Below are 13530 nucleotides of genomic sequence, written 5' to 3'. Positions count from 1 at the left end.
TCATCATTTTACAATGCTCACTTTGCCCTTTGTTTTCAATGAGTGAAAAAATTTACCTGTGGGCAATGGGCCTTTATAAAAGCCATTTACTGCTTAAATCCCTCTTAAACCCTGAGGATATAAAAGTGGGATTTAATCAATACATAGGTTTTGTCTGCACAGAAGTGAATTTCACCCACTCAAACCAAGCTCAAAACAATTCCAAACCTAGTTAAACTGAGACATTCTCTAAGTCAGTGGTTCTCAACATTGGGGGTACACAGAGGTCTTCCAGGGGGACATCAACTCATCTAGATATTTGCCTAGTTTTATAACAGGCTACATAAAAAGTACTAGTGAAGTCAGTACAAACTAAAATTTCATATGTATAATGACTTATTTATACTGCTCTATACACTGAAATGTAAGTACAATGTTAACATTGCAATTGATTTATTTTATAATTATATGGTAAAAATGAGAAAGTCAGCAATTTTTTCAGTAATAGTGTGGCTGCGACACCTTCTGTATTTTTTTATGTCTTATTTTGTAAGCAAGTAGTTTTTAAGTGAGGTGAAACTTGGGGGTACGCAAGACAAATCAGACTCCTGAAAGGGGTATAGTCATCTGGAAAGGTTGAGAGCCACTGCTCTAAATAATGTTTGTCAAAATGTCATCACATCTGAACAACTGGCACATGGATGGTACAAAAAACTTTTGAATTCTATTCAGCTTTATGATTGAATGCAATCATTTGAAACATAAATTTCAAATTTGGTTATTTTCTCTTTCATAGGGAACATATGATATTTCCAACAGCTCAGCAGCTGTGCCATGTGAAAGGAATAGGATACAAAGCACAATAGATTTAACTGGAAGCCCTGGGACACTCTAGCCAATGACTCTGGGAAAGGGATTGTGAGTGTAACAGAACGATGCTGGTTCTGAATCTTTACCTTGGGTTGTAAACTGATGGAGAGGAGTGAGTGCAGCCAAAATATAGCAGAAGGAAGTGGACACTGAAGCTGCAAAATTGTTGCATATTGCATCAACTTGAGCTGTTAATCTGTGCGCTTTTTGGTGCCATTGACTCACCATACAGCAATGTACATCTGTGGTGCTATATAAAAAGATAATAAATAATAAAGCAGGGTTTCCCTGAAGTTTGGGAGAACTGAAGTAACAGAACCTCAGAACCTATGAAATGCAAAAGATCCAGTGCAGTGTTGTTCCCTAATATCTGGTTTAAAAATGTCACAGATAATGGAGGTTCCTGGAACTCAAGAGAGCTTCCTGAAATAAAGAGTGGAGTTCTAGAGTTAAAGCAATTGGGACCCAGGGACAATGACATTCTCCCAAATTGGAGACCAAAAGGGATGGTCTACAAGAGGGGCAAGAGCAGAACATACCAAGTTAACATAAAAGTTTATGCAAGTGAGGTAGAAATGAAGAACAAGTTGTTACTTAACTAGCTTTTGAAATAAGTTTGGTAGTTGGATTTTTTTTTAAAAAACAGCTATCATTTCCATGCATAGGTAAATTAAGATATATTTATTTACACATTAGGTGCTCAGAAACTATGGGGATAAGGTCCACGTAAGTAGATACATAGCTAGATTTTAACCATTTTTTCTTCAAGTGCTTGCTCATGTTCATTCCCCATTAGGTGACTCACAAGCAGTACCTCAGTAGGTGGGCTTAAGTTCATGGACATGCTGACTGCCAAAGAAACTGAAGTCATCTCAGGCCTGTTGGGTGATGGCGAAGTGGGATAAAAAGGTATGCACCGATGACCAGGTCGCAGCTCTGCAGGGGTCCTGCGTTCGGACCTGCACAAGGAACGCTGCTTACGAAGCCTGGGCTCTTGTGGAATGCAGAGGTTAAGATGGGTGGAAGCGGGACATTCGCCTGCTCGCAGCGAGCTCAAATACAGGCAGTTATCCAGGACAAGATATTTTGGGTTGACACAGGTAGCCCTCTCATTCTTTCTGCTATTGCTATGAAGAATTGTGTGGATTTGTGGCAGCATTTAATTCTCTCAATATAAGAGGCAAGGGCCTGTCTAACGAGTGAAGCCATTGTTCTTTGACGTTTTTCTGAGGTTTTGGGAGGACGACTGATAATAAAATGACCTGGTTGTTATGGAATTGTGACACCACCTTTGGCAGTTGGACTGAATCCTGGAAGAACAGCGTGTAGGATGTCTCTGACGTAAGGGCCTTGATCTCAGGGACCCTTCTGGACAAGGTGATCGCCACCAGGAAGGCGACCTTCCAGGACAGACGTGTCAGGGAGCATGATGCTAACAGCTCTTAGGAGGAGCCTGTAAGCTTTGACAGAACCAGGTTCAAGTTCCATGGAGGAGTCGGCTAGTGGACCTGAGGGTACAGTCTTTCCAACCCGTTGAGAAACCAAACCATCATCTTGTGGGAGAACACTGACCTGCTGTTAACTGGAAGGCAGAAGGCTGAGATTGCTGCCAAACATACTTTAATGGACGAGAGGACCAGGCACTGCTGTTTTAGGTGGAGCAAATAGTTGGAGAGAGACTGAAAGGAAGATTGAGATGGAAAGAGAGCACATTCAGAAGCGGAACAAGAGAGACACTTCCACTTGGCCAAGTAGATAGCCCTGGTGGAAGGCTTTCTACTGCCTAGCAAGATCTGCCGAACTTGTTCTGAGCAGGCTTGTTCTTCAGGGTTCACCCATGCAGCATCCATGTGGTTAGGTTCAGGGAGACGAGATTCAGGTGAAGTAATTGGCCGTGGTCTTGTGAAATCAGGTCTGAACAAAGAGGGAGGCAGAGCGGGAGCAGGAGCCAGAGTGAGAGCTGACACCGAGAAATCCAGGAGTGTGCCGAACCAATGCTGGTGTGGCCACACTGGTTCTGTCAGAATAACTCTTGCCTTGTCCCATTTGATTTTTAGGAGGATCTTGTGAACCCAGGGGATTGGGGGAAAGGCATAAAGTAGGTGGTCTCTCCATGAGAGCAAGATGATGTCAGAAAGGGAGCCCAGGCTGTGTCTGGGCAGAGAACAAAATCAATTGCATTTTCTGTTCTGCCTGGTGGTGAACAGGTCCACCTGTGGAAGCCCCCATCTTTGGAAGATGAATCTGGTGACTCTCGAAGAAGCGACCACTCGTGGTAAGAGGAGAAGGATCTGCTAAGGTGATCCTCCATTCCAGGCTCCCAGGAGAAGTGATGGAGTACTTCATGCAGAAGTACCACAGACGGATGGCCTCCTGACACAAGGCTGAAGATTGAGCCCTCCCTACTTGTTGATGTAAAACCTGGCCATAGTTTTGTCTGTCAGGACTTGCACCACCTTGCCTGAGATCTGGGGGAGGAACACTTGGCATGCTAAGCGTACTGCCCTGAGTTCCCTGACCTTTATGTTCACGGAGAGTTCTTGGACCAGAGGTCCCAAGTACTGAGATTGTTGAGGTGGGCATTCTACCCTAGGTCAGACATGTCTGAGATTAAGGTTACCAGTGGGCATGCCCTCATCACCAATCTCGGGCCTTTTGACCAGCCCAGTGGGGCGAGGACCAGAAAAGGAAATGTGAGCACTGTGTCCAAGTGGTGTCTGCTCAGGGACTAAACTGATACTAGCCACATCTGGAGGGGACTGGATCCAAGAATTGCCCCTCATGGTGACCGCAGAGGACATAATCCTTGCTGCCAAGTTGGCAGTATCCAGAACCACCTGGAGAGAGGTCCTGGCTATGTTCTTAGGCTCTTCCAAAAGGGTCACAAACTCCTAAGAACATAAGAACGGCCATACTGGGTCAGACCAAATGTCCATCTAGCCCAATATCCTATCTTCTGACAGTGGCCAATGCCAGGTGCCCCAGAGGGAATGAACAGAACAGATAATCATCAAGTCATCCATCCCCTTGACTCCTGGGGCAGGGAGTCTCTGAATTTAGTCAAGGAGTCCCATAAATTAAAATCCTATGTTACCAGCAAAGCTTGCTGATTGGAGGTATGTAGTTGGAGGCTACCCATCAAATAAACCTTTCTTCTGAAAAGGTCTAATCTCTCCACATCCTTCTGTTTTGGGGTAGTGCTCGACTGGCCCTGCCTGCCCCTTTCGTTAGCTGCAGATACCACCAGAGACCTGAGGGGGTGCAAGAACAGGTATTGAAACTCGCTTGCCAGCACATAATACTTCTTCTCTACCCCCCATCTCAAATAGGGCAGAGAAGGAATTTGCCACAGGGCCTTGACTGGTCCCATCACCTTCTTATTGATGGGCAGGGCCATCTTGTATGGAGCTGCTGCAGCCAGGATATCAACAAGGCTGTGCAATGTCACTTTGAGCTCCTGAATTTTCAGGCCCAGGTTTGCAGCAACCTGCTTCAAAAGGTCCTGATAGGCCCTGAAATCATCCTGTGGAAGCAAGCTACTGAGACCCATGATGGCCTCATCTAGGGAGGAGGAGGAGGCGGCTTCCACCAGAGGAGGGGCTCCTTCGTCTTCCTCAACTACATCCTGGAGATGGCTCCAGTGGACATTGGGACTGAGGTCAGTACCAGAGTCAGGGTCAGGTCCCAAGCAGGCAGGAGCAGTAGCCCATCTCTCTGTAACCAGTGAGTTGGAGCACTGGGAGGGAGGACCCTATACTGGGAGAAAACCTCAGGAGTTCCAGTAAAGGCCATTGCATCCACCAGTGACCTGTTGACCAGGTGCCAGTCGGGGGACTGGCACCGAAATCCAGTGGTGCATACACTGGGTACGGGTGGTGGGCTTTCAGTAGCACATAAGGTTCCTCTTCAGACTCAAAAGAAAAAGCGTTTTGTCAGCGAGCATGGTGGAGTGGTACCCGATTCTGCCTCCATTCAGTGGGTTTCCGGAGACCAGCAACGCATCAGAGAGTGGGACACTGGGAGCAGGGAAGGTTTACCTCTAGAAGGTGCCGGGGGGCTCGGTGCTGGGAAGGCACCCAACGCTCTGTGTTCCCTCTTGCTTCTGGACGCTGGCTCCCAGTCGCCCCATGTTCTGCTCCGAGGCCTCGCTCTCACTCCCCCTCTACCCTGAAGCCAATGGGGGCTCAGCTCCACCTGGTAGCCTGGAGCTCGAGCCCACTGGCAGCCAAGCGCGGCACTGGGGCTGGACCAGCCTGGCACCCAAAGGCCAGGGCTCCTTTGGCCGGGGGACAGGAGGGTCTTGAGCAGAAGGGGCGGGGCTGGTGGGCTAGCGTTCCCGAAGAGGGGGTTCACCCACCACCAATGCAGAGGGTCCCACACCAGACTCAATGCCCTAGGCATCAACACTGCCGACACGGGCCCAGGAGCAGACGAGTGGCCCACATGGATCTCACTATGCTGCCTTTCCCCCACTTGTCTCTCTTCTGTGTTGGCAAGCGCCCTCTGTTGGTTCGCTGCTTCTTCCTCAGCACCGGAGATGGTGAACAGTGCCAGGAAGAGCTTGGTGTTCCTTGGTGTAAGGAGAGCACTTAGCACCGATGCTGAAGTACTTGGCACCGAAGTGGGGCAGCTCGGTTCTGAAACTGGTCTGAGTGCAGCTTCCATGAGAATACCCTTCAGCCTCATGTCCCTGACCTTTTCAGTGTGAGGTCTGAAGTCCCAACAGATCTGGCACTTGTGCCTCACCTGGGTTTCCTCCAGGCACTTTAAGCAACTGGAGTTCGGGTCACACACAGGTTTGCCACAGGAGGTGTAAGGCTTGAAGCCCAGGGACCAGGGCATGCCTGGCCCCTGGGGCAAAGAAGTCCCTCAACGATAGGAACTATGTATTTACACTAACTATATACACTAAAACTACTTGTAAAAACTATACACACTAAACTAGGATAACTACGAATGAAGGAGGGAGTCCAAAAACCTCTGGGAAGAAGTCTTGCCACCGCAAGAAGGGTCCTTCCAGCAACCATCACGGGCTGTAAGAAGGAACTTATGCAAGGCCAGTGCATAAGTGAGTGGCTTCAGAGGGTGCTAGAGCCAGCCCTCTGGATACCACTGAGGGAATAATCTCTGATAATGCTGCACACAGCGTGCACTCACCTAAGAAGAATGGACATGAGCAAGCCCTCAAAGAAGAAATTATATCAAGTTAAGCATCAGACTTAACACTAGAAGCCAATGCCTAAGCTCCTAGGCCATAGGGTCCCCCAGAAAAGTCAGCGACTCTCTCTGTGCTGTAGCTACCGCATATGAAAAAGTAGAGTCAACTGAAACTTATTCATTGCTTATTATTTTGTTATCTATCTCAATGAAATAAAAATTAAAAGGACAGAAAAGGAAAAGAAAAATGGGACTAACCCCTGTGCATGGCTAAGCAAGTTAATTATGAAAAGTAAGATGCTGTGCAAGATCATTTCTTCTGCGTGCAGATAAAAAATCTTGTGTATTGTATTTATAGTTAGTGTAGAGGTCAGGGTGGGCTCCCATATTTGGTAGATTTTTTGTACTATAGTTTTTCCATTTCTCTTGAATGATACAAACTTTGAAATTGCCTGTTTCCAGGAGGATCCACCTTAGGTATTTATGGTTTTAATCTTAAAGTTTCTTGGATCAATAGAAATTTTAGCTTTATTTATTTTTTTTGTTAAAAAAGAGGTGAACATAAAATAGTAACAAAAAAGCACACTTTTTCTCTCACAGAATATACTGACCATTGTTAATAGTCTGGCTGCAGTAGAAACTGCTAAGGACCCAGAAGCAAAGCCATATGTTTGAGACCTCCTGTCAATTCTATACAACGGGTAATTTATTCATATCTTTGGACTAAGGACTTGTGCTACACCGTATCTTTTTAAAATGTATATTCCGAGAATGTGTCCACATTAATAATTTAACAAAACATATGTTTAAACGACAGCTGTGTTGGATCAGAATACATACACATAGCATTTGCCTCTGAGTGTATCCCACACCTTAAAAGTCAACTTACTGAGATAAAAAGAGCACATTTTACAGTAAAGAAAAAAAATGTTTTGAAAAGAGTGAGAGTGAAAGAGAGGAGAGAACAATGTATGTCCTTCTGAAATTACTTCCTTGAGTGTTTTGAAGCCTCTTTCTTTGTACTCTGCCCCACCTTGATTAAACTTATGAAGGGTTTGTCTACACTGCAATTAAAAACCTAGGCCTGGTCTGTGCCAGCTGACTTGTGCTCCTGGGAGTTGGGCTAAGGGGCAGTTAATTGCGGTGTAGATGTTTGGGCTCATGCTGTAGCACCCTGCAAGGTAGGAGGGTCCCAGAGCTCAGACTGCAGCTCAAACCCAAAGGTCTACACTGCAATGGAACAGCTCCTTAGCCCAGCCCCATGAGCCCGCTGTGGGTTTTTACTTGCAGTGTAGACATATCCTAAGAGTACATCCCAAGGGTGCCTGTACCACTTCAGGGTACTGATACTTGACATTGGACAATGTAAATTGGGGTCCTCTGGCATTCACCCACTTATTAATTATGAACTATCACTGTGCTGTACTACCTCATCTTCCTCTCTACAGCTCAGCAGCAGCTATGATCACAGTACCCACCCTGTAAGGAGGTGAGACAGCAAGAAACAGTCTCCTCTGCTTTCTCCACCAGATGAGGAGATTAGCCCTGGAGGGAATTCTTTTTAAGACCCAATAATATTTCTAACTGCTATAAGATTAAGGTCAGGTTTACACTACAGTCTTATGTCTGTATAACTATGTCATTCAGGGGTGTGAAAAAAAATCCACACTCCTGAGCTATGTAGTTATACTGACCTAACCCCCTTTGTTGACAGCGCTATGCTGATGGGAGGGATTCTCCCGTCGACATAGCTACCGCCTCTCGGGGAGGTGGATTTACTATGCTGACGGCAGAAGCTCTTCCGTCGGTAGAGGAGCATCTTCACTAAAGCGCTACAGTGACGCAACTGTATCAGTCCAACAGCACTGCCTTAGTGCTGTTTGTGAAGACAAGCCTGTAGGGTCATTGCTCTGTACTGATTCCTAGTACTTTATTAACATCTCAGTAGGGTAACTTTATTAACATTAAACCGAACTCCTGCAAAAACATAAGCATGTGCATAATTTTATTAAAATGACAGTGCCATTAATTTCAAATGGCACTAACTCCTGTGACTAAAGTTATTCATCTGTATAAATGTTTGCAGTGTCAAGCCCTTAGTTTTTAAATATTTTTGTTAGGACGCATCTCCCTAGTAAGTTCCATACTGCCATACATTGTTGCTTAGGTTGCCATCCATGCATTGTTGCTTGAATTGTTGTTGCTGAGGGATTACACTACTGTAAAAACTTTTAAAAAGCAACTTGATGTGGCTTGATTAAATTTAGTTTTCTTTACAAGAAAAGCAAAGCAAAACAGAAACATGAAACTCCACCCTTTACATAAGATAAAACCCTACTTTATTCAGTATCATCTATCAAAAATATCAGTAGCTATGATGAAGACAATGGTTTTAAAGGTCTTCTTTAAACGGACAAACTTAAAACACAGATACGCACCCACACCACCTCTCATTATCAAAACAGGAGCAGTAAAGGGATTAGCTACCAATCATTCATAGTCTACACTCTACAGCAGTGGTTCTCAGCCTTTCCAAACTGCTGTACCCATTTCAGAAATCTGATTTGTCTTGCATACTCCCAAGTTTCACCTCACTTAAAAACTACTTGCTTACAAAATCAGACATAAAAATACAAAAGCGTCACAGCCACACTATTACTGACAAATTGCTTACGTTCTCATTTTGTGCGTATGAAATTTTAGTTTGTACTGACTTTGCTAGTGCTTTTTATGTAGCCTGTTGCAAAACTAGGCAAATATCTAGATGAACTGATGTACCTCCTGGAAAAGCTCTGTGTACACCCCAGGGGTAACGTACCCCTGGTTGAAAACCACTGATCTACAGCACTCATCCTCAATCCATGAGTTGCCCTGCTATAGCAGGAAGAATTAAATGTATACGGTTGATAAATTTTGTCACAAAACAGCTTTGTATTTAACATTTACAAAGATTACAAAGCACATTAGATGATGCTCTCAAGAGGATTTTGTTCACTGTATTACATCCTTGTATCTATAAAATATGAATACACCTTGTAATTCCAGCCATATCCGCTTGAGGGAGTTGCATTGCATTAAATAAAATACTCAATGTAGTCTCTTTAGTTTTAAAAAATTAAGATAATATTTCAAACTGCTAAGGGATTGAGGACCTCCCCCCAACCCATTTCCTTTGTTAGCTTGCAATATCTATACATATAAACCTACACACACAGCATCATGCTGGCTCACTCATCTTCACCATTCCCTTCCCTTGGAGGCCCAGATTTGTATCCACTATTTGGGCAGGCAGGACTTGTGGGTTGTGATGAAGAGGACTGTTGTGCACACAGCCCTGGTAAAGCTCCTTCTAGCTGGGCACTCTCCAGATCCAGCAGGCCTTAAGCCTTCAGAGTCTGAACAGAGTTCAGGCACTGCCCAAAGCTTGGAGTCTCTAGGTACATGCTCAGGGTGCAGACCCTCTGTCTAGCACCCCCTCCCTAAGAGCTGGGACCCCGGTCCAACAGTCTGGCCCCTAGGAGTAGTGCTGCCCTCCCACTCATTAGACTTCCAGTAGCTTAATTACACGCTTTGTCAGAACTCCAGTTGTGTGGGCACTATGGCTTTAGAGTTTACCTCCTCGGGGGTATGTGGTTGGTCTCCCATGCGCATGCACACACACACTTTGCATAGGACACTAACACACCATTGCTCTTTACTCACTGACACAAGATATGCACAGAATAGTAAACCCTACACATGCATTTCCCTGCCTCCATTTCCTCACCACTATGGAGCACTCTTTGGGATGGGACCAGGGTCCTCCAAGGACATCCAGGATTATTCTCCTGCAGCACATGGTTTGTCTTTTGAACCAGGAAGTGCCCCTCTCTCTCTCTCCAGGTCAGCTTGCTTTAACCTTGGTTGATCCCACAGCTCAGTCATGTCCCTTCCCACTATGAAAGCATGCCCAACTATTCCCCTCTCATGCTTGTCTCTTCCCCAAAGCTTCCCATTCCTCCAAAAAGCCTTCTTCCTGTGTTTCCCTGTGAGTCCTCCTTAACTCCCTGCTCTGTTCCTTACATCTCCATCCTGTTTAGTATTTTCTTCTCTCTCCACAGCGCCAGCCCCCTACAGACACACTTGGTCAGACCTATTTCTCAACTCTGGCAACTTACTTGGCCTACCCACGGTTTGGTACACTGCAGAGTCACCAAGTACAGCTCAGACCACTGCCAGTAACACTGTGGTGTGTATAACAGTTATGGTGTCTCTTTACAGAGTAGCAAGCAAGGTATGAAAAAAGGTGAGACTAAAGTTAAACAATATGCAAAAACAAATGTTTCTCTTAAAAAGAGTACAGGGTAAATAAAACAGTTTATACAGAGGCCACTTACCACCAACAGTTATTTCAAAAATAGTCTAGTAGCTGCAGATACACAATTTACTTTGGTCTCCCCTGCTCACATACTGCTATTATTGTGATGCACAGAGGAAAGAACACTGCTCAAGGGACAGTGCTAGATAATCATGTTTTTATAAGTGAGCTGTTTCTAACTCAGAAAGCTATGTATAGTATAATTACATTTCTCTTACATTGTTGAAATAATGCAACAAAACAACACACCTTGGGGTAGTACAGTATGTTGACCAAATATTTGTAATGCTGTCAAGGTTCCTTCCCCACTCTGAACTCTAGGGTACAGATGTGGGGACCTGCATGAAAACCTCCTAAGCTTATTTTTTACCAGCTTAGGTTAAAACTTTCCCAAGGTACAAACTATTTTACTTTTTGCCCTTGGACTTTATCGCTGCCACCACCAAACATCTAACAGATACATAACTGGGAAAGAGCCCATTTGGAAATGTCTTTCCCCCCAAAATCCTCCCAAGCCCTACACGCCCTTTCCTGGGGAAGGCTTGATAAGAATCCTCACCAATTGGTACAGGTGAACACAGACCCAAACCTTTGGATCTTAAGAACAATGAAAAAGCAATCAGATTCTTAAAAGAAGAATTCTAATTGAAGTAAAAGAATCACCTCTGTAAAATCGGGATGGTAAATACCTTACAGGGTAATTAGATTCAGAACATAGAGAATCCCCCTAGGCAAAACCTTAAGTTACAAAAAGACACAAAAACAGGACTCTACATTCCATTCAGCACAGCTTATTTTCTCAGCCATTTAAACAAAACAAAATCTAACGCATATCTAGCTAGATTACTTACTAAGTTCAAAGACTCTATTCCTGTTCTGTTCCCGGCAAAAGCATCACACAGACGGAGAGAGAGAGGCTTTGTTTCTCCCTCCCCCCAGCTTTTGAAAGTATCTTGTCTCCTCATTGGTCATTTTGGTCAGGTGCCAGCAAGGTTATCCTAGCTTCTTAACCCTTTACAGATGAAGGGTTTTTCCTCTGGCCAGGAGGGATTTTAAAGGTGTTTACCCTTCCCTTTATATTTATGACAAATGCATTCTACCCTATTATTGATTTATTATTATTTATAATTTGTATTATTGTAGTGCCTAGGGACGTTGTCATAGACCATGACCCCACTGTGTTATGTGCTTTGCAAACATAGAGCAAAAAGATAGTAAGCCCCTTCAGACAGGGGCCATCTAAGTATAGGAAAAAAGATGAAAGATGGACATAGACGGATGGAGGAGTACAAGTCAACAATAAGACAAATGTTGGTCAACATGATAGGCAGTAGTCTCTGCACACAAAGAACCTATCCATTATTAAGAGACCTCATGTTGATCAAGTAAAGAGTCAATTCCTACATCTGACCCTTGCAAAACCAGTGGTTGAGAATAGGGGGATATATTTGGCAACAAAGATGATTTTAGAATTTAAAAGAATATTATAAAATAAAATGCGTTTCTCTCATTCTGGAGGTCAGAAAAATTGGAATCATCTTGATTCCACAATAAGCTGACAGTAAAACATGGTTTCTGTGGGCTGGCCCACTGGCTTAATAAAATGCACCACATTGTTATGTAAAAGAACCATGGTAAATTGCTTGGCCAATTTTTGTGCACCACAACCAGAAGGAGATGAAAGTTCTGCAAAGATAGTGTGCTCAGCTGCTGGGGGAAAAAAGAGAATATGCACACTGATCAGTAGAAGAAGTTGGGAATAACTAAGTAGTATTCTCATGCTCTGAGGGGTGTCCTGCCCAGAGTTTCCTTGGCTGGAAGGCTGCTGTTCCATTGCGGGGCCTCAACAAGGTAACAGGGTGTAAAATAGTGACTGGTGCAACAGGGAATCCTCAAAAGTCCAGAAGGGAGACAGATGATCCCACAGAATAATGCAGGCTTTTCCAGGTTTGGTTTTGTTAACAAGAATGAGATGTTGCCCCAAGCATGTGTACATTTTTAATGAAACTGAGAATGCAGTGAAACAACAGGACCCAGCCAATTCTTTTCACAGAATAGAGGGGCATAGCTCAAAAACTGCATTTGCTTGCAGCAGAGAATTATTTTCTCTGACGTGCCGGTGAAGTATAAATACTACCTCTTAACTTTCGTATCGAGCTATATTACCAATAAAAACTCTTAATGACTATAATTCATCATAAGACAAATTGTATTGTTTCTTTTCTCCATATAATTGGTCACAGAGTCTGAACTTTGCAACCTGTATGACACAGGTGACTGAACGTAAACATATTTGATAACCATTGCTGTTTTCTCTGGCACAACAAGCACCTACCTTGGAATGCTAGTTAGATATGTCAGGACATTCTGAAACTCTTTCTCTGGGATCTCGCTGAAAGCTGGGTAGTCTGGGAATGTGATAACAGGGCAACCATCTTCCCCTCTACCACCTAAAAAGCATAAGCAAAAGTATACATATGTAATTAATCAGCTTATGTAGTTAATATTTCCTGGCAAACCAATTATTGATTATTTTTTTTAAAATAATTGTTATGTAGTCCTCAGAAATGGGAATATTTACTCTGAGTAATCTAGTTGTCAAGTACAATTTAGGAAATATAATCCACCATATCGAGTACTTCCAACTTGTTGTTTTGGTTTTTTTTTTTTTTTTTTTTTTTAAATAAAAGGGTAAAGTGTCTTTGTTCCCTTTGTGAACTGGTTTTAACACCAGATGGCTCTGCGCCTTGCATACAATTTACTTTACCTGAATGCAAAGATACTCCACATAAAATGAGAAATGGACAAATGATTTAAAATAAAACCTATCAATTCAAAACAAAACCACCCAAACTAAAGTCAGTTGGAACCTTCACTCAGAGCTGAGCCAAACCTTTCACAGGGTTGAAAACGCTCATGTAATTCCCCCTGCCGCGTTTTATTTTTGCAAGGCTTCTACACTTCCAGTTTCCACTCTTGTCTGGAAGAAGTGGCAGAACAACAAGAGTCTGTTTCTGGTGAGATTTCCTGTCCAATTCTGCAGACCGAAGTGGAAGAGATAAAGCATAATTAAACATCTGAGCTTCTGAGTGTTTATTTGAACCTTTTGTGATTTGTCCAGCACTACAAAGAATCTAAATTAAGAAAAGGGGAAGTGAAATAGTTTA

General features: G+C 43.7%; 1 protein-coding gene across 25 annotated transcripts in view; it reads right to left on the bottom strand.

Annotated features, from left to right (window-relative positions):
• Positions 1–13530, bottom strand: part of MCF2L (MCF.2 cell line derived transforming sequence like) — a 268042-nt gene that overhangs the window by 91000 nt on the left and 163512 nt on the right. For all 25 annotated transcript variants that reach the window (XM_043535854.1, XM_043535846.1, XM_043535862.1 and 22 more), the window contains exon 3: positions 12699–12813. In XM_043535854.1, coding sequence (XP_043391789.1) covers positions 12699–12813 — 115 coding nt within the window. The remainder of the gene's footprint in view (positions 1–12698; positions 12814–13530) is intronic.

This window comes from Chelonia mydas, chromosome 1 (genome assembly GCF_015237465.2).
Source record: "Chelonia mydas isolate rCheMyd1 chromosome 1, rCheMyd1.pri.v2, whole genome shotgun sequence".
Taxonomy (NCBI): Eukaryota; Metazoa; Chordata; order Testudines; family Cheloniidae; genus Chelonia; species Chelonia mydas.
Note: the sequence above shows the minus strand (reverse complement) of the source record. Positions and strands in the feature narration are given on the sequence as shown.